The 23,009-nt window shown below is 34.3% G+C and overlaps 1 protein-coding gene across 8 annotated transcripts in view; it reads left to right on the top strand.

Annotated features, from left to right (window-relative positions):
- COL4A5 (collagen type IV alpha 5 chain) overlaps positions 1–23,009 on the top strand; it is a 244,038-nt gene that overhangs the window by 97,915 nt on the left and 123,114 nt on the right. For all 8 annotated transcript variants that reach the window (XM_039879706.1, XM_039879705.1, XM_039879700.1 and 5 more), the window contains exons 3-4: positions 12,533–12,622; positions 19,859–19,903. In XM_039879706.1, the coding sequence (XP_039735640.1) occupies positions 12,533–12,622; positions 19,859–19,903 (135 nt within the window). The remainder of the gene's footprint in view (positions 1–12,532; positions 12,623–19,858; positions 19,904–23,009) is intronic.

The following is a 23,009-nucleotide window of genomic DNA, read 5'->3' as shown; positions in this document are numbered from 1 at the left end:
AAAAATACCCATAGTCAGAGAAATACCAATCAACGAAAATGAACTTTGAATAACACAGATATTAGAAATTGTAGACAATGATTTAAAGAAGGTAGGCTAAATATATTTTGATTTAAAGGGAAGTATGCTCATAATGAGTGAACAGGTACAGAATCACAACAGAGCACTGGAAGCTATAAACTACAGAACAACCATCATTGAAAGACACCTGAGGTCTGGGTGGAAACAGGTTGGTCCCACACCTGCGTGTGGTGGTTGAGAATCTGGAGAAATATCTCAGCTGTGGAGGTCCTCCAGGAAGAGTGAAGGGTTCTGACTCCACACAAGGCTACCCAGCCCAGGATTCCAGTGTCAGGAAGAGAAGTCCCCACAACTTTTAGCTATGAAAACCAGTCAAGATTGTGGCTGAGTGGAATGGAGGGCTGACAGAGTCACAGACTTTCCTCTAAAAGGGCCAGCACATGGACTAACTCAGTGACTGATTCACTTGCTCTGAGCTCTAGCACTGGGGCAGCAGCTCAAAAGGCACCAGAGACATACTGGGAGAAACTGAGTTGTCTGGCTTCAGGGCAACGGCTGGAGGGGCAGCTTCTTCCTAGACAGAAGTGCTGGCAGAGGCCACTGATCCTTGGTTGAGCCCTCCCCTGCCTGGCTTGCAGACGCCTGTGGTTGTGATATCTGAGTTTCTGGCAACTTAGTCCACACTGGTCACCCCACCCTGGAGATTGCCTGAGACCCTGACCTTCCCAACATGAAGGCCCATCCAAACCACTTACAATGGATTTTTCATGTAAATCGCCTGTCTTGGCTGCGGACTTTCCTAAAATCTCTCAAAGGTTGACAGAAACTAAACAAGCAACATCTAGCCTCGGCATGCCTCGTACCTCTTGCTAAGCAACTTCAAGCCTGGCACTAGTAGCAGCCAGCCTCAGTTTGTGGCTTTGCCTCTTAAGGCACTTCCAAGCCATCATGGCTGGTGGCCATCCGTAGACTGCTTGGTAGCTCATGCCAGGTAACCCCAGGCAGGACACAGGCTGCAGCTGAACTTGGCCTGGGGCAGGGCCCCTCCCAGGAGGCCCAGGCCTGCATGCCCAGTGACTGGGTTCAGCCTGGGTTCACCATCTGAGTTAACATCTGAGGATGACACAAGCAAAGAGTAGTCAGGGTAGGCTCTAGAGTCCTGCTAAAGTGAATCCTGCTTGGTAGAGTCAGTCCCTGTTCTACAGCTCCTCCACTGGTCATGGGCTGTCCTCACAACTAATCAGCCTGAGGGTCAATCCCTCCCATTATCAAGCAAATACCAACCAAGGATCAACTACAACAGGAGGGCACACACAACCCATACAAGGGACATACCTGGAGCACCCACCTCAGGTGACCAGGGAAGACTGTGACACTGAGACCCGTAGCACACCTGCTACATAAGGCCATTCTATTAAGACCGGGAGACATAGCAGCCCCACTTAATAAGTAAAAACAAACACAAGGATGTAACCAAAATGGGAAGACAAAGAAACATGTCCCACATGAAAGAACAGAACAAAGCTTCTCAAAAAGAACTAAACAAAATGAAGACAAGCAATCTACCAGATGCAGAGTTCAAAACACTTGTTACAAGGATGCTCAATGAACTTAGGGAAGGAGTAGATGAACTGAGTGAGAACTTTAAAAAAGAAATAGAAGACATAAAAGTGGAAATAGAAAATATAAAAATGAACCAGTCAGAAATGAAGAGTACAGTAACTTAAATGAAAAACACCTTAGGAGGAATCAACATTAGATTAGATGAAGGGAATGGTTGAATCAGTGATTTAGAAGATAAGGTAGCAGAAAACACCCAATCAGAACAGCAACAAGAAAAAAATTAAAAAAAAAAAAATAAGAGTAGTTTAAGGGACCTCTGGGCCAACATCAGGCATACCAACATTCACATCATAGTGATACCATAAAGAGGAGAGAGAGAACAAGGAATTGAAAACCTATTTCAAGAAAGAATTAGTGAAAACTTCCCTAACGTGTTGAAGGAAATAGACATAAAAGCCCAGGACACGCATAGAGTTCCAAACAAGATGAACTCAAAGAAGCCCACACCAGGACACATCATAATTAAAATGCCAAAGGTGAAAGACAAAGAGAGAATCTTAAAATCAGCAAGAGAAAAGCAGTTATTTACCTACAAGGGAACTCCCATAAGACTGTCAGCTGATTTCTCAACATAAACTTTGCAGGACAGAAGGTACTGGCAGGAAACATTCAAACTGATGAAAAGCAAAGACCTACAACTAAGATTACTCTACACAGCAAAGCTGTCATTTAAATTCAAAGGACAGATAAAGAGCTTTCCAAACAAGAAAAAGCTTAAGGAGTTCATCATCACCAAGCCTGTATTACAGGAAACATTAGAGGGACTTCTTTAAGAAGAAGAAAAAAGAAAAAAAAAAGATCAAAAATATAAATAATAAATGGCAATAACTACATATCTAGCAACAATTACTGTAAATGTAAATAGATTAAATGTTCAGATCAAAAGATAGGGTGGCTGAATGGATAAGAAAACAAGACCCTTGCATATCCTGACTACAAGAGACTTACTTTCATATCAAAAGACACACAGACTGGAAGTAAAAGGATGAAAAAAGATGTCTTATGAAAATGGAAACAAACAAAAAGCGATGTTAGCAGTACTTATACCAGACAAAATAAACTGTAATATAAAGACTATATCAAGAGACAAAAAAGGACCAAGTTATTCCATTTCTTGGTATTTTTCTGAAGAAACCCAAAACACTACTTTGAGGGGACATGTGAATTCATATGTTCATTTGTAACATTATTTACAATAGCCGAGATATGGAGGCATCCTGGGTGTCCATTAATGGATGAATGGATAAAGAAGAGGTGATATATGTATGAATTCTTGCCGTGTGCAACAACATGGATGGACCTAGCAGGCATTATGCTGGGTGGAGTAAATCAGACAGAGAAAGACAAATGTCATATATGGAATCTGTAGAACCGCATAAGCAAACAAACAGCAGAAATAAGTTCATATATACAGAGAGCATTTTGATGGTTGTCAGATTGGGGAGTGGGATGGGTGAAGGGGACAGAGGATTAAGAGGTACAAATTGGTAGTTTCAAAACAGTCATGGGGATGTAGAATGTAGCATGGGGAACATAGTCAGTTGAATTGTAATAACTATACATGGTGTCAGATGGTTACTGGATTTATCGGAGTGATCACTTAAGTTATATAAGTGTCTAATCACTGTGTTGTACACCTGAAACTGATATAATATTGTTTGTCAACTATAATTGAAAAAATATATAAAAATTAAAATAAAGAAAACTACACGTAGGTACATCATAATGAATCTACTGAAAACAAACAAACAAACAAACCTCAAGATTAAAAGAAAATCTGAAGGAAGCTAGAGAAAAGAATACATTATATAAAGGGACATAATGATGTGAATGAGGATGGACTTCCCATCAGAAAGAATGGATAATATAGAACAATGTAAAACTATCATTAGAGAGTTGAAAATATCTGCAAACACAATTATATACAGTGAAAATATACATTAAAAATAAAAACAAATTTAAGACATTTTCTGAAAATAAAAAAGAATTCTTTATCAGCATACCTGCATAAAAGAAATATAAAAAAAAAAACTTTAGGCTAAAAGTCTGTTTAAAGCATGTCAGTAGAGCCTCAAAATATATGAAGCTCAACTGACAGACTTAAAGGAGAAATAGAGAAATCCACAGTCATAGTTATAGATCCTAATACTCATACCTCAGTCATTGACAAAATAACTAAGAAAAAATCAGTAAAGGCATGGATGATTTGAATTCCAATATTAACAACCTAGACCTAACTGACATACATAAAATCCTACATCCAGTAACTACAGAATGCATTTTTTCAAGTGCGTAAGGAATTTTCTCCAAGATAGACTGTATAATGGGCCATAAAATGAGACCCTGTAAGTACCAAAAGATTGAAAATATCAGTATTATTCTTTTACCAAATGGAACGATTAAGAAATCAAACAATAAGATCTATAGAAAATCTTTAATTATTTGGAAATTAGAAAGCATCATTCTAAATTACTGATAGACCAAGGCAGAAACCACAAGAAAAATGAGAATATATTTCAGTTTGCATGATGATTGAAATGCCACATACTGAGAATTTTGTGGGATAGAGTAAAGCAGGGCTTAGTCGGAAATAGCTTTAAATGCCTACCTTTAAAAAGAAGAGATTAAAATTGGTGATTTAAGTTGCCCACTTAAGCTATAAAAGGGCAAGCAAATTAAATTTAAAATAATAGAAATAAATAATAAAGTAAAAGTGGAAATAGAAATATATGAGCTAGAAAAAATGTGAACTACAAAAATTACACAGCTAAAAATTGTTAATTTCTTGTTAGCATGACTGATATGAAAATAGAAAACACAAATAACCCATATCAGGAATGATCCTACAGACATGAAAAGATTAATAAAGGAATATTATGAACACCTTTATAACAATAAATTTGACAACTTAAATGAGATAGAAAAATAACTTGAGAAACATAAATTACCTAAAACTGACAAATTAACTAAGTGAAGCAAAATATGAATAGCCCTATGTTAACTAAGGAAATTGGCTTATCAAACAATTCCCACACACACAAAAATTCTTGCATAGGAGTTTTCACTGGTGAATTAAATGAAACATTTATATAAGAGACACTATCAATCTTTCATAAACTCAGAAAATAGCAGCATAAGGACCGATCCCCACCTAAGTTTATGAAACAAATATGCCCCGTTACCCAAACCAGACAAAGATAAAAATTACAAAATCAGAAAACTATACTTCAGTATCTCTTATTACAACATAGATGCAAAAATTCCTAACAGAATTTTAGCAAATCAGATCAAATGGCATATAAAGTGGTTACTACATCATTACCAAGTGGGGTTTATGCTACGAATGCATGGTTGGTTTAACATTTAAAAATCAAAAATTGTAACTCACCATATTAAAAGACTAAAAAAATTGAAAACTTAAATAATCCCACCATATAATTATCTGAATATATGCAGAGAAAGCATTTGACAAAATTCTTTATCTATCTCTGATTAAAAACTCTCAGCAAACTAAGAATAGAGGGGTTTCCTTGACCTTAAGGGACATCTACTAAACTCCTTCAGCTAAAATTATACTCAATGGAGAAAGATTACATTCCTTTCTTATAAGATCAGCAACATGCCTGCTCTCATCACTTCTATTCAAAATTGCCAGTGCAATAAGAGACAATAGACTGGAAAAGAAGTAAAACTGTCTCTTTTTGCAGGTGGCACAGTTTGTCAATGTAGAAAATTCTATGGGCAATACTAAAATGCTCCTAAAACTTGTAAGTTTAGAAAGATCACAGAATAAACAAAACCAATGAAATAAGATTAGTAATAAAAAATCAGTTATATTTCTATATTCAAACAATGAAAAATAGGAAATTGGAGGTACAAAAATGTCTTTATTATAGCATAAAAATTTTGAAATACATAGGAGTAAATCAGACAAAATGTACAAGTCCTGTACACTGAGAACTACAAAAATATTGCTGAGAAAACTAAAAGAAGACTTGAATTAATGGAGATATATGTCATGTTCATGGATTAAAAGACTCGATATTATTAATGTGCCAGTTGTCTCAAAATTTATCTACAAATCAATGCAGTTCCAAGACAGTATAAACTACAGTACACATGATAGCAAAAGGATAGACATATAGATGAATAGAACAGAATAAAGAGTCCATCAATACACCCACAGATGTATGAGGAATTTTTTTTGACAAAAGTGCAAAGGCAATTCAGTGGAGAAAATATAGCCCTTCCAACAAATAGTACTGAAATAATTGGATATGCATATGTATAAAATGGACTTTGACTCATCTCTTGTACTGTATATAAAAATTAAATCAAAATGGATCATGGACCTAAATTTAAAGCTAAATCTATAAATATTTTAGAAGAAAACATAGGATGAAATACTTCTGACCATGGGTCAGGCAGATATTTTTTCTATATGATACCGAAAACATGATCCATAAAAGAAAAGGGTAATAGATTGTATTACATCAAAATTAAGAACTTGTTCTTTTCTAAGGACTTTGTTAAGAAAAAGACAAACCACACTCTAGGAAAATATATTTGCAAAACTCATATCTGATAAAAGTCTTGTATCCAGAATAGATAAAGAAATCTCAAAACTTAACAATAAAATAAACATCCCCAAATAAAATTAAATTAGAAACCAATTGGTGAAAGATTTTAAGACACTTCACAAAATAAACAAATAAAGAGTTACTCAACATTATTAATTAGGGAAATGCATAATAAAACCATAAGATGTCACTGTAAATCCATTAGAATGTCTAAGTATTAAAATGAAACCATTCCAAGTATAGGCAAAGATGTGGAGCAACTGGAGCAATCATAGATTGCTGATGAATCTAAAATGATGCAGACACTTTATTTATTTATTTCTTTAATTAATTATTTTTATGGTGACAGTTAACGAAATCTAATAAGTTCCAGCAGTAAGGCATATATATATTTACACTGTCTGTTCACCTCTCATAGTTAGATTTCTTTCTTTCACCACATATTTGACCCACTTTACACCATCTACTTCCCCCCTTGCTCCTACTCTCTGGTAACCACTAGTCTCTAATCCATGTTTGTCCTGTTAATTTGTTGTTTTTAGGTTTATTACCCACATATAAGTGATATGTGATTTTCAATTTTTTATGTCTGGCTTATTTCGCTCAGCATGATTATCTCGAGGTTTAGCCATGTTGTTGCAAATGGCAGTATTTCATCTCTTCTTATAGCTGAGTAATATTCCATTGTATATATGTACCACAGCCTATTTAGCCAATTATCTATCGTAGGACATTTCAGTTGCTTCCATGTCATGGCCACTGTGAATAATGTTGCTATGTGAAAATATCTTTTCAGATATGAGTTTTCAAGTCTTTGAGATAAATACCCAGTAGAAGGATTGCTGGATCATATGGTAGATACATTTTTAGTTTTTTGAGGAACCTCCATACTGTTTTCCATAGTGGCTGTACCAATTTGCAATCCAACCAGGAGTGTATGAGGGTTCCTTTTTCTCCACATCCTCTCCAACATTTGTTATTACTTGTCCTGTTGATTATAGCTATTCCAACAGGTGTGAGATGGTATCTCATTGTGGTTTTGATTTGCATTTCCCTAATAGCTAGCAATGTTGGGCACCTTTTCATATATTTGTTGGCCATTTCTACGTCCCCTATGGAGAAGTGTCTGTTCAGGTCCTCTGCCCATTTTTCGATTGGATCGTTTGTTTGTTTGTTTGTTTGTTTGTTTGTTTGTTTGTTTTGAGCTGTATTGTTGAGTTGTATGAGTATTTTGTTATTGAGTTGTATGAGTTCTTTGTATATTTTGGATATTAGGCCCTTATTAGAGGCGTTGCTTGCAAATATATTTTTCCAGTTGGATGGTTGTCTCTTACCTTGTTGACCATTTCTTTTTCTGAGCAGAAGCTTTTTAGTGTGATGTAGTTCCATTCATTTATTTTAGCTTTTACTTCCCTTGCCTTTGAGGTCAAATTCATAAAATCTTCTTTAAGTTCAAAGTCCTTGAGTTTAGTTCCTATGTTTCTTCTATGCATTTTATTGTTTCAGATCTTATATTCAGGTCCTTAATCCATTTTGAGTTACTTTTGGTGTGTAGTGATAGACAACAGTCTAGTTTCATTCTTTTACAGGTGGCTTTCTAGTTTTCCCAGCAACATTTATTGAAGAGGCTTTCCTTTCTCCACTGTATGGTTTTAGATTTTTATGTTGAAAATTATTTGCCCATATAAACATGGGATTACTTCTGGACTTTCGATTCTGTTCACTGGTCCATGTGTCTGTTTTTCTGCCAATACCATGCCGTTTTACTTACTGTCGCTTTGCAGTATGATTTGAAGTCAGGCAGAGTGATGCCTCCAGCTTTGTTCTTTTTTCTCAGGGTGGCTTCGGCGATTCAGGTTCTTTTGTGCTTCTATATAAATCTGATGTTGTTTTGGTTCTATTTCATTAAAAATGCCGATGAGATTTTGATGGGATTTACATTAAATCTGTATAATGCTTTAGGTAATATGGTCATTTTAACTCTGTCGGTTCTTCCAGTCCAAGGACACGGAATATCTTTCCATTTCTTTGTATCTTCTTCAATTTCTTTTAAGAGAGTCTTAGAGTTTTCATCATATAGGTCCTTCACTTATTTTGTTCAATTTATTCCTAGGTATTTTTGTTGTTGTTGTTGCAATTGCAAAAATAATTATTTTTCCACTTCTTTTTTTGACATTTCATTATTAGAGTATAAGAACGCTATAGATTTTTGAATGTTGATTTTGTGTCCACAAACTTTACTGTATTTGCTTATTGTTTCTAGTAGTGTTCTTGCGGACTCTTCAGCGTTTTCTATATAGAGAATCACATCATCTGAAAATAGTGCCAGTTTGACTTCTCCATTTCCCTTTGGATGCCTTTTATATCTTTCTCTTGCCTGATTGCACTCACTAGGACATTCATTATTGAATAACAATGGCGATAGTAGACAGCCTTGTCTTGTTCCTGATCTTAGACTCCATTGCAGACTTACTCGATCTGAATCTGGAGGTAGTGCCAGGTAATCTGTTTTAACAGTCTGATACAAGCTGATGTTTGAAATCTTCTGACCTAGATTATCTCCATTTTTGACATGTGCCAAAGATCTATATTCTTGTTCTCCTAATTACATTACATCAAATATTTCTTTGTGCTATATAATTACAAAAACAAAATAGAAATTTCCTAAAAGAAGACCATAATTGTGTTACTCAATTAAATCATTGTTTTCATTTGTTCATTAAGATATTGTCTTGCTCAAATATTTATACATTTACATTTATATTCTATTATATATTATATTATATTATATTACATAATCTATATTATATTATCCAATATTATATTATAATCCAAAATAATTTTAACCTCAATTGTCATTAAAGTAGTTTGTCCTAATTTTAATTTTTTTATCCTCAGAAATCTAATATTTGTTTTCTGTTAATTTTGTATCTTCCTTGAGAAACTATTCTTAAAATATTTTTTTCATGGGCTTAATCACATAACTCTCTTATTGTGATTATATAGTGCTCTTCATGTAAAACCATAACATTTTATGAATGCCTTTGACACACAAACTAGGCTCTACTTCTAAGTAAATCAGTTTGTTATTCTTTTTAATACTAGCTTGTGGTATATTAACCAGCTTTATCACAAAAACTCATTCTTGTATAATTTCTACTAATCCTAACTCTTATTTTTTTTCTGAATTTTGGACAGAAGCATGTAGTATAAATTTTATATAATCCATTAAGGAAGTTCATTCATCGAATGAATATTTACTGAGTATTTGTTCTGTTGGGTACTAAAAATACAGTGATGAAGAGAGCATGATTGATTAGATGAAGGGGTATTGGAGAGAGTGGAATCAAGATTAATTTCTGGCTGATGTAGCTGGGTTGTGCTATTTCCCGGAATAGTGAAAATGATAGATATATAGTGATTTATTTGTTTGTTTATATTAAGTTTTCTCTTGGGAAAATTATGTAACTTCTCTTTGCACTAACTCTTCATCTATAAAATGGAAATGATAATATTTACCTCATATTGTCATTGGGAGGATTAAATAAGATAATACATGGAAAAAGTTTAGAATAAATTCTGGAATAAAGACACTCAATACATGTTTGCTGCTATTATTATCATTGTTGAGTTTTAGGTGACTGTGTGATAGTCAAGTGGAGATATTTAAAACAATTGGCCCTGTGAGCTGAGCTTTTAGGAAAAAAGTGTTGATATTTGAAATTTCTCAGGGCAAGAGAGAGAAAGGGTCAAAAAAAGAATCCAGAGTAATAGCAATATTTAAGGGGTAAGCAGAGAGAGAGAAGATGATGATTCCACAAAGAAAAATAGAATGATTTTTTTTAGCCAAATATGGGCAGGCAGCATAAACCAGTTTTTTTTTTTTTAAGTCTCACCTTCAGAAATAGATACACTATGCCATTTTCTATGTTTGTAAATGTTAGCAAATTACAGTAAAATCTAGATTAGTGGTAAGGATTAAATGATTGCCTGACAGCCAGTAGAAAGATTAGGCATACAACAAAGGTCATCTTTCCTACCATCTGTATTAGGTATTAGGTAGAGGACAGTCCCTTACTCCCAACTCATGGAAGGCTTCTATAGTGTCTACTCCAAGAAACTGTCTACATTTCAAAAGTTGGGGATTGCTCTTGCAATTCTTTTTGCTACTGTATAGTAGCTGCTCTTCTATCATCCTTGGTGTAATATTACTCTGTCAGCTAGGTAGTATGAGTAGATTTTAGTATATATAACTTATAGGTATATATGGGTTTGTTACTACCAGCACAATTAAACTTTTTAGCACCCTCTACTTTCAAATTCTAGTTTATTTCTCCCTTATCTGTAGCCCAGATAGTGGTTATGCTTCTGGGTAAATAAAGCTCTCTTCGAACATTATCCTCAAGTTTTGGCACATATGCTCTAAATACCAGCAGAAATCCAAAAATGTAGCTATGTTTCCACTTAAGGAAATCTACTCCACCTAAATTTTTTTCATTCTAGCTTTCTTTCTGACTGGCACTTGTAATTAGATTTCTACTACTAGCTCTGCCAGGAATGAGCTATGTAATAATTTGAGGCAAACCAATTCTAAAATTTTTGAATCTTTTATTTTTCTTCTCTTCCTCTATTTTCTTCAACATAATTGGATTGAGGTTGATTAATACTAAATTATCATAATTCATGACTAATTAAAATAACAAAGAGATATATGTATAGAAAATAGAAAATATAGTAATATGTTAATAATAATTGTTGTCAAAACTACAGGAATATTTAGACCTACCATTAATTGGCTAACATTTGCTTCATTGACTTTGAAGTAATAAGTGGAAACTGACCAGAAGTAGCTCTTTCAAAGTACTTATATTTATGATAAGATGACTCAACATTACAAGGAATTATTCAATACAAAATTATCCAAGTCATCTAGACTAAATTTAATACTTACCACACACACACACAAACTGGGGGTATGAATAAAAGTCTACTGTACCTTGACCTCTAGGGGAATGTAGCTCCAGTGGCCCATTAGTTAGTTGCCTTGTATATATGGATGCTGAGTAATATTATACCAAGGATGATAGAAGGGCAGCTACTATACAGTACCAAAAATGATTGCAAGAGCAATCCCAAACCTTTGAAAGGTAGAAAGTTTCTTGGAGTAGAAACTATAGAAGCCTTCCATGAAGAAGGGGTGAGGGACAGTCATCTATCTAATTCCTAATACAGGTAGTAAGAAAGCTGAGTTTTGTTGTGTGCCTACCCTTTGCTACTGGTTGTCTCTTTCATAGGTGCTGCCAAGGCTGTCACTGTGGGTAGGATCTAGTGAGAGGGCTCACAGATGAGATCCAGAGCCTCTGTACAGAGACTCAGCCCTGTAGTGGGTGCATGTGTCATGAAGCTCTGAGCCCTCGGGGTTCTTAAGCTTAGCGGTGAATTTACTTTCTGTGATTGGATCTCCTAGGGTTGTGGAGGTTCACACTCTTAGTATAATTGGCTGTATGCAAAATAACTAACCCTAATGTGTTGATCTAACGGTGTATCATGGTAGCTCTGCTACACCCACCTCTGACTGTACAGATATGCATATCAGGCAACCTTACAGTATAAATGCTGATGAGATGTGGTGGACACTCACTCACTGGTAGGTCGGCAGCCCTGCTGTATTAGTGCTGCTAAGTACTATGGTCAGAACTTGAACTTGAGTCACAATTCAAATAGTAATTCTGATTAGATAGATTACTTGTGGTTTTTTTTCTTTACTTTTTTTGTGTTCTACAATAAACATATTTCTTTTTGTATTAATTTTATAATCAAAAAATAAAAATTTTCATTTTCTAGATAAAACCTTTTTCTGGATAATATATCTCCAATCAGCTAATGAATTTCCATTCTGGGTAATCCTGCAACTCTTTACAACAAATCTGAAAGCTTCTCTGATGGTTTCCTTTTACCCTTCTTCATCCCTGCACTATATTTATTTCATTTAACCTCTACAGAACTGGTTTCCTGGACTTATTATCATATTTTCTGTTAAACTCTTGATCTCAGTATGTTTAACCCTCACTTCATCTCTTATATACTTTTAATTTTACAAGAAAGCACAAGATTGCATTAATATATGATATAAATTCAGAATAGGTTGTGTTTTTCCACTTACATGTTACAGGTTTCCTCATGTTAGTGGATACTGTGAATTTTGTATTATTACGTTATTAAGTTGTTTGATCTTTTTTTTAAACTCAACAATACCTGTGCTTGAAAACTTACAAATGGTCTTACCTTTTATTCTTCTTCAAATGCAGGGGGAGAGAGGATTTCCAGGTTTGGAAGGCCATCCAGGTTTGCCTGGATTTCCAGGTCCAGAAGGGCCTCCAGGGCCTTGGGGACAAAAGGTATGTGCCAAGTTGCCAACCAATAATATCAAAGAAATTAGCCATCTCGAATGTGGAAATATGTGTCAAATCAATTTAAAAGTTCCTGAATTATAGCCAGGAACTACTATTTAAATAAAAATAATAGAACACCCACGAGTCTATATTTTATTGTTTTAAAAAAAATGAATATTACTGCCATATTAAAATGCTTTTGAAAGATGCTATTAATTGTATGTGGTGATTGGGATTCTTAACAAAAATTAAGTTCTGTCAGGAGCTTAGCTGAGCTAGAGAGAGCTGAGCTTCCAGGTGTCAGAGTAACTGATAAAGACAGCCAAAATGAAAGTAACAGTCAGACTTTTAGTCACTTACTATGACAGTATAAGCAAAAAATTAAACCGAGAAAGGGCCAGCTTCCCCACTGTTCCATTTTTCCTCATGGAAGAGCACCAGTGAGGGTCAAATGAGTCAGCACAGACACAGGAAATTGTTTCACTTCTGAGAGAGCTTGGAGCAAAATCTCCTGCTTTTTTTTTTTTATGGACCTGGGGATGGGATGGGGAAAGGGAGAAAGGAAAGGGCTAGGAGTGGAAAACTAGTGAGTCAGAGTGCAGAAAAAGTATGTTTAAGGATCCCCCATTTTTCCCCCAATGTTCCAGGGACCTTTCAATGCAGATATGCATAAGAACATGACCAGTCAGGGGGCCCGAGTTCTTGACTACAGCCCCCTTCAGGGACTGCCATGCACTGGCTGTGCACTAAGTCTGGTGTGGGATGGGCAGTTTTCCCCTATGAGGCCTACAATAAGGCCTTTGTAATCATCTATGGTTAGGCCTGAAACATCACACAAACTTTTTAACAAGGAGCCAGACTCCTCAGTTGCATCCATTGATTTTTCAAGACCTGAGTGAAAAACATAGGCTACTCCACTGTAGACACGAATGGGTAGGACTTTGAGGAGCTATGTCAAAAACTGGGTAATTAGTCTGAGCCCACACTATCATAGTCATGATCAAAATCATTCCAAGTTTGCCTGGAGAATTGAGTGTAACCATGAGCCCCAACCATCACCAAGCTAGGAATAGATGGCCAAGCCCATCTGATCTACTTTAGAGAGCAAGGAGGCTTTTTTCTTAAGTCTCACGATGGATATTTCTACTTTACCAGTTTCAGTGCTCTAGGTACAACATGAAGTGTTGGCAATAGTAAGACCCCTCCTTGGCTGGCCAGCAGGAAGTTGAAGGCTATGCTGTTATCCAGTACTACTTAGGCCAAGGAATTGAGTGAGGCTAGTCTGTTCTGTTTCCAAAACTGAAGTAGTGTCATTAATGACTTCAGTAAAGGTCAAAGGCAGATTGCACACTGTGTTCTTTAATTGAATGACCCTGATGGTGGGAAAAGTAGCCTGGAGCAGATGGTAATACCAAGTGACAAATCCGAGTTACCAGTCTACCTGTTTTTGGAGGTCTCCTTTTATTCTATTTAGTGTGATATGCTCAATGGGAGGGGCTAGATTGAATATTTGGAAGTTTCTTATCAATGCCCCATATGTAAATGTTACATTGATAAGAATATTCAAAGGCCTGGCTTGTACAAAAAAATAAAAATAAATAATAATACCCCAAGTGGGACACACATAGCACTAGGAATATAAGTCATTGATTACCATGGGGGTCAATCAGCCAGTTCTTCCTGGTGGGCAGAATCGTTGAATGGAATTGGAAAATTCGTTTAAGGTGGGACAGATATAGGATAGGAGAGCAGACCATCACTATCAAGTGTCCATTTGTTGTTTTTAGTAGCACAGCAGTCAGACATTTATCTGTGGGGTTGGTTGGCAGATGACATATTTAACAGTTTGTCAAATTCAGAGTGGTGATAACTACCTGGGATGGTGTATGAATGAATTTGGCAAGGTAGAAGTCACACAGATTATTCTGTGGAAGAGAAAGTATTAGAATAGATCCATACACCCTATGTCTCCCATATCCAGGCTCATGTATCTGAAGGTGCTATTGCCCTATCAATTGGGAAGACTTTTCCTCACTGACTGCAGTGTGGGAAGTCTCTTCTATACCATGAGCAACAACAGCATTTTATGTGCATGTTAAGATAGGGAATAGAAAGAGATAATAATGAATTGTAAGATTGGGAGAAATTTCTGTTTCTTTTTAAAATATCTCTTTTGGCTCATTGCCCTTTACCATCTGTATTTGGTAGACTGGTGAACCTGGTACACGAAAGGGCCAGTTCTATTCATTTGCCTGGAATGGAAAATGCTTTAAAAACTTTTTTTCCTAATTTTTTTAATGTAATAGTGATACATGATGTCATTAGAATATTAAGGAAAACAAATGGATACTCATCATATAGTCCTCCCAGTAAAAGGGGGAAATTAAATGCATAAATATTTTTTAACACCTACCTATATCAGAGCATAGATTTTAGGAGTATGGTTCAGCATGATCTCTGAGGCGGTGGCGGTACATCAAGGTAGTTTTGTTAGATTCAAGAGCAGAAGGGATCTGTGCTAAATTTCTTGAATAGAACTTTATGCTGAGGAAAAATCAAGGCTCTAAATCACTGCATAGAATTTAAGAACATTTAAGATGAGGCATTTAAGAGAATTTCCTATGTCCAATGAGGTGCAAAAGCAGCAGAATATTTCTTGTGCACTCAGGAGAGGCACAGAAGTAGCAGAGAGATATGAAAGAGTTAACTGCACAGAATTGAGCACTAATTCAGTAGCAGTCCATGCAGACTATTGGTGTGGAACATCTCAGCGAATTCCAGCTTGGACTCGACTGTTTCACTCCTCAACACCTTCGAACTACTTAAGCTTTCCATAACTTAGGCACAGTCTTGTGAAAATGAGGTGAAAACTGCAATCGACTGAGATTAAATTTCAACCATGTTAGTGAAATGGGTGCTCTGAAATAGAAAGTAAGAATCCAACAGTGGTAACCATCAGGTCCAATGGAATAAGAAACCCTAGAAAAATAAGGTTAAATTTCTTGCATCTGAGTTTATCAAGGATTAGGGACTGAGTTTCTTGCACATCATACTTGCTGAGAGGTAATAGCTTTAATAAATATTGTGTCAAATTAAAAATGGTTCACTACATTAAAATTCCTTTGGAATAATTTAGTATTAACTTGGACTATACTACAATAATATGATAATTTTTAAAGGTGCGATTTCATGCAGTTGAAATTTAGAAAACAGTCTAATCTTTTGTTGTGGTTCCATTTCAATATCCATAAAATGAGAAGCTTGGACTGCTTTCTAAATTTTGGGATTCTGAATTTGAAGCACTTTGTGTTTCTATCTCCAGTATGACTCCCTATGTCACAACACTGCTGAACTTATAGTTTTTATGTGATTGGGTATTCTGGCACATATGTGTATGTTAATACATATACTGAATCAAACATTTCATAGGATTATACTTAAATCTGAATACTCCTATATATGAAAGTAAAAATATGTAAACATGTATATAAGTTGCATATGCAACATTTTCTGAAGAATTTCTTTATTCTTAAAAATAAAATTTAATTCTGGTGTCCATTAGCCACTGAGTTCTCCATATCTTTAATAAGTATCAATTTATGTTATTTTCTTATAAATATGCCCAAGAATTTCTTATGAATATGCATGCAGATAAAAATATATACATGCACATGCACACACATATGTAGATGCTCTTTTACCTCCTTTTGTTTATAAAATGGTAGTATATTTAACAAATTGTTTTACCTTTGTTTTTCACTTAATATACATTGTAGATATCCCATATCAGTATGTACAAAACCTCCTCATTATTTGTAATAACTGCATTGTATTTCATTGTGTGTATGAACCATAATTTATTAAGCCAGTCCCCTGTTGACGGTCATTTAGGTAATTTTTATTTTTTCCTAGTACAAATAGTGCCACTAAGATCTACAATTTTATAAATTTCCTTTCCCCAATAAAGGATTATCTTTGTAAGATTACTAGAAGTGGTATTGCTGGATCAAATGGTCTATGTGTTTATTTTTATGGATATTGCCAGATTGCTCCCCAAGAACTTGTATGATTTATTCTTGGCTCAGCAATATAGATCAGTTTTCCTATAGCTTCACCAGTGCTATTTTGTAACTTGATTTTTTGACTGACAAATGAAAAATTGCCTCTCAATGTACTTTTAGTTTGCATTTCTCTTATTAAGAGTAAAGTTAAGCATCTTTTTATAAGTGTAAGAATCAGTTGTGTTTTCTGTGAACTGTCTTGTCATATCATTTGCCCATTTTTCTACTAGATTGTTGGTGCTTATATTTCAACAATCTATTTATATAGTAGAGAGATTATCCTTTGTGTTGTGAGTTGCAATTATTTCCTCCTCAGTCATTGTCTTTGCTGGGTGTGTGTATGTATGTGTATATTTATGTCTCTCTGTGTGTTTTTCAGAAGTCTTTCATGGCTTTTGGATTTTGTGTAGGAAATGACTTCTTCACTGAAAGATTATAAAATACTTCTCTCATGTTTTCTTCTAATATTTTAATAATTTAATTTTCACATGTAAAACTTTTATCCATTTCTGATTCATCCTGGTGTATGGTTTGTGATGTAAGTTCCACCTTTATCTTTTTTCCTGATGTCCTCACAAGTGTGTCCCCATATAATTTCCTCCATTGTGAATATGTACCAAATTCCTCCATTGTGAATATGTACCAAATTCACATGAATATATGGACTTATAGGAAACATTCCATACTATTCCAATGGTCTGCTTATTTAACTATCAGAACCAAACTATTTTTATTAAAATTATTGGAATGACATTGGTTAATAAAAGCGAGTAAGTTTCAAGTGAGAAATTTAACTTTGAATGATAAACACACAGAACCAAACTATTTTCATTATTGGCATTTTATGCTATATTTTTATAACTGACAGGACTAGTGTCCCCTCATTTTTCTTTTTTTCTTCACAATTTTACTCAATATTCTTACTTGTGTATTTTTCCATGTGAATTTAGTATCATCCTGTCCAGTTTTAAAAAAATGCGTTATTTTTATTTTTTATTGTATCAAATTTGTAACTAAATTTGTTGAGAATTGACTTTTTTTGTGTTGAATCCTATTATCCAAGAACATGTTGCCTTTCTGTTCAAGTCTTCCTTTTGAACTTCACAAGTTTTTAAAAATATTTTTCTTATGAATCTTGTACATTTTTAAAGTTTATTTCTAAATATTTTATCTTTTTGCTATGATAAATCGCATATTTTGTTCCATTATATTTTCTAACCAGTAGTTATTGGTATATATGAAAGCTATTAATTTCTTTATATTAATTTATGTACAGTTATCTTACTGAATTATCTTATAGATTATAGCAGTTTTTCATTTAATTGTCTTGGATTTTCAAAGCATAAAATTATATTATTCGCAAATGGTGGTATTTTTGCCTTTTCTTTTCCAATTTTTATTCCTTTAATTTCTCTCTCTTGTCTAACCATGTTGGTTAATACAACCAGTACAATCTTAAGACATCCTTGTCTTATTTTTGCCTTTAATGAGAAGACACAAAAAGATTCATTGAGCAAATAGTCTTCTAGTTGCTTTAAAATAGCATTAGATTTATTTTAATCTTCTTAGAGATGCCTCTGTCGTGGAGAGAGTAGAATATTAAATGTTTTTTTAAAGAAAACTATGGGAGACAGAATAATGCTCACCCTTAAAGATGCCATGACCTACTCCGCAGAACCTGTGAATATGTTAGGTTACATAGACAAGTGGAATTAAGATTGCAGATAGAATTAAAGTTATGAATCAGCTAGTCTTAAACTAGGAAGATTATCCGTGCACACCATGGCTTCTCCTACACCTTTTCTGATGGGGAGAATGCACTAGTCTTTCATCCAGCACAAATGTCCAATCCACTTGGCAGCTGCATTTTTTCACTATATGTTAAATTGACATTCTGGTTTAAAAAACAAATAAACTAGGAAGATTATTCTGGATTATCTGGGTGGGCCCACTGTAATCATAAGGTCCTTTAAATGTGGAAAAGGAAGACAGAAGAGTCAGTGTCAGAGTGATCAATATTTGAAAGATTCATTCAGCCATTGCTGGCTATGAAGATTGAGGAGGGCCATGAGCTGAGGAATGCTGGTGATTTTAGAAGCTGAAAAAAGATAAAAAATGGATTCTCTCCCCTAAAAACTTCAGAAAGTAACACGGCACTACCACTGAAACCCCAGTCATACTTCTCACTTCCAGATTGTGTGATTTTAAGCCACAAAGTTTGTGATAATTTGTAACAGCAGCACAGGAAACTATAGTACATCATGTAACCATTTCTCAAAATGAAGCTTTTTGTAGAAGCCCCAAATAGAAAAAAATAGAGCTGTGCTTATTGAAAGAGGGCTGTGACATAGGTATGGGAGAAGCTCCAAAGGAAACTCTAGGGTGGTGAGTCGAATAGTTTAGAAACCACTTGGATAAAGCAAGATGTCCCGGTTTAATAAAAGATATCTAAAGCCTCAGCCAGTGGCCTACTAGCTATATACTCCACTTAAATTCCTGACTTTTGGAAGAGAATAAGGTTTTCTTTATTTCATTTTTTTAAATAAACTAATTAGACAAGACTTTATATTCTTAGCAATGCGATTGTAACTAGAAAAAGGTAAATAGATTAATACATGGATAGCCTCTTTTGCATGGAATCTATAACAAAAGCTAGAAAGGAAAGTCTATGTTTCTTTCTTATTTCTTCTTAAGCTTTGCCAGTAGAAAGTGCCTTATAAAACAAAGCAGAGGTTTAAAACAGCAAACTCAAGAACAGCACATATTTCAGCTCAGAAATGATGCTATTTATTACCAGCATGAGAATCAGATTAAAATAATATAGAAACAGCACAGATTTACAGCTCTTATTATTTATGCACAAATGATTTGGAGAATATCTATACTACTATTTCATTTTTTGTTCTTGCATGATTCATAGTTAATTTTACAGGTATTAAGTTTCTTCTACATGTCAGCAGTTTTCTTATCAGTAAATAAAGGCTTTTCTTATTTTTTATCATACAATAACTTAGCTCAGTGTTTTCATTTTCAATAATAAATGTTTCTTCCTTGGGTATGTAAATTTCTACTAACTTTCACAAAGGTTCACGAAAATTTAATTCTCTTATTTTATAATCTAAAATTAGTTATTTGAGGGCTATTTTGAAGGTAAAAGAACTAAATATGTTTTATTTTTCAGGGTGATGATGGAATTCCAGGGCCACCAGGACCAAAAGGGATCAGAGTAAGTGATAAGTGCTGTATATCAAATGCTTTGTTGGTCAAAACAGAGAACAAGCAAATGAAGTGTTATGAGACAACTGGAAAAGACTCATATTGAAACGAAAAAAAAAATTCAGTCTTTAAAAAGTTAAATGAAAGAGTTGGTATATGACTACAATTAACCTTTGGTATTTTGATAATTATCTTTATACATCCATATGTCTGTATAAACTAATGTGAGATGATTTTTAAGTAGCTTATAGTTAAGAAATATAAAAGTGATAAATTCTAACAAATTTCCATTTTATTAGAAATATATATCACTCAAATGGTTTAAACCAGAACTTCCCATCTCTTTCTCTGGATTCAGAGGGCTGGTCCCTCAGACTGTGTACCCTCCTCGTGTACCATGTACACAGATTATAATTTTCTTTGTGTATCTTGAAGAAATAAATTTGGGAAACAATGGATTAAACCACTATGTTAAAGAATAACTACTTTTGGAAGAATACAACATTTCCTCAATTCTAAGATGTATGATTTTTCGTTTTAATGTTCTGGAAGTCAGACTTTGTCTCAAATTTAAAGTGTACATTAAGTGGAATTTTTCTAAAAATCTTTTAGGTTAACGTATATTTTAGTGTGTTATGAAATTAGGAGGAAACTATTGTTTAAATATAATTTGAATATAAAATACATGGGTGGTGACATAGCATGTTTACCTGTGTGATAAATGTTCTGATCCTTCGATCTCTAGAAATTTAATAGATGTACAAATTTTACATAAGCATTCTGTTTACTGTCTACTGCGTAACAACAGGTAGCTTGCCTTATGTGCCATTTATGAATGGTGTGGGTAGGGTACTGGAAAAGCAAGGAAGAAACTCAAAATTCTTAGATTATTTTAGTAGACATATTTCTGTTTTTCTGTAATAAGTGGACATCTGAATACTATTAAAGCTCTTCATAATAATCATAATATACCTCATAATAGCTTTGGCTACCATTAACTATGTCCCAAGCACTGGGGAGACTAAAAAAGAACTGTCTATTCTATCAATTCCCATTTCCAAGCATCTGGGAGTACCTGAATAATCCATGCCCATCAACTAGAACTTCAAAAGTCTTATGAATAGGTGGCCTGATAGTTTCTGCATCCTAAGGTCTCAGCTCAAGGCAACTCTTGACATGCAGATTTTAAGACTTTATTGTTATGGAAACTTTTAAGCATACACAAATGTACAGAGACTATAGCACAGTAGACCTCCATATACCCATCACTCAGCTTCAAAATTATCAACATTTTGACAAGTATATTTCATCCATACCCCCACCACTATTTTTTGGAATATTTTAAAGTAGTTCCCTCACATCATTTATTCTATCAATGAATACTTGCATATATCTCTCTGATAACCACATAACCACTGTACCATAAGACACCTCAAAAAATTAGTGATGATTTTTCAGTATACTTCAAAACTCAGTTCATATTCATATTTCCTCAATTGTCTCAAAGTTGTCTTTTTACATTTGGTTTATTCAAACCAAGATCCAAGCAAGTTCCACATATAATAAAAGCTAGTTCCACATAGCTTTTAAAAAATTCTATTCTTTATTTATTAGCTACATATTGCATTTGCTTGCTATGTTTCTTAAGCCTCTTTTATTATGACATTGGAGAAACTAGGTCATTTGTATTGTACTGTGTTCCACATTCTGAATCTGGCTGATTGTTTACTCGTGATGTCATTTAAATTGTCCTCTTTCCCCTATATTTCCTGAAAATTTGGGGTTGCCTTGGGAGAGCCCCTAGAGAAATTTCTGGGGATACAGAAAGAGCTATATAGTTAAGATTTGTGCATTTTACTGTATGTAAACTATACAGCAAAGAATTTAAGGAAATGGAAAAAGAATACTTTATAATTAGTGTTTGTTCTTACTACTGAAATACATCTTATGGCTCACATATCTATCTCACTTTTTTGATGCTGGGTTTGATCAATGGTCTCAGGTATATGAGCCTGATTCTGCCATCGAAAATTTTCCCATCAACTTTCACCTAAAATGGTTTAGGATCATCATTGCCTAGATCCTAGATCATCATTGCCTAGATCCATTTTTTTTCCATTCGGATTTGCAAAATGATGCTTTTAAAAAATTCTATTCTTTATTTATTAGCTAGAATTCTAATTTATCAGCTGGTATTCTAATAGGGTAATGAGTTTGTATACCAGCAACTTCAAGTGATGATCAGGGAAGGTATTTTTAATTTGTTTTCATAAACATATGGAATTTATGTGTTTAAATCAATTGTATTCATTACTCTTTGAAGCCTCCCATCTTTGATCTGTGAAAGTCCCTTCAAGTTGATCCCTGTCCTGTGTCCTTTTAACAAAACTCTATTTTATTTAATATATATATTTTTTTATTTTTCAATTATGCTTAACATACAATATTATGTTATTTTTAGGTGTACAACATGACGATTGGACATTTGTATGACTTACAACGTGATCACTCTGATAAATCTAGTACCCATCTGACACCACACATAGTGATTACAATATTATTGATTATATTCCTTGCTATAAATTACATGCCCACGACTATTTTGTAACTATTAATTTCTGCTTCTTAATTCCTTCTCCTTTTACACCCACCTCCCATCTGGCAACCATCAAAATATTCTCTGTACCTATGAGTTTCTTTCTGTTTTGTTTGTTTATTTTTTTCTTTATATTTTTCTCTTCTAACTCAGATTTTATTTCCACTCTGACAGTCTTTTCATGTGCACTGAAAATATTAGTATTACTTTATAACTGTCATTTGAGAGTTTAGCTTTTATTTTTTATTTTTATTAAGTTTATTGAGGTAACATTGGTTAATACAATTATATAATTTTCAGGTGTACCTTATAATTTGAAATCTGTATATTCTATTGTGTGTTAACCACCCAAAGTCCAGTTAACTTCAGCTACCATACAATTGATCCACTTTACCCACTTCACTCTCCCTCTACCCCCCTATATTTAACCCCCTTTACCCATCTAACTACCCCCTCCTCCCCTACCCCTCTAGTAACCACTACTCTATAGTCCTCTGGTAACCAATAGTCTATAGTCCAT

This window comes from Pteropus medius, unplaced genomic scaffold (genome assembly GCF_902729225.1).
Source record: "Pteropus medius unplaced genomic scaffold, Ma_sr-lr_union100, whole genome shotgun sequence".
In the NCBI taxonomy this organism is placed as follows: domain Eukaryota; kingdom Metazoa; phylum Chordata; class Mammalia; order Chiroptera; family Pteropodidae; genus Pteropus; species Pteropus medius.
This window is presented reverse-complemented; position numbering and strand designations above follow the sequence as displayed.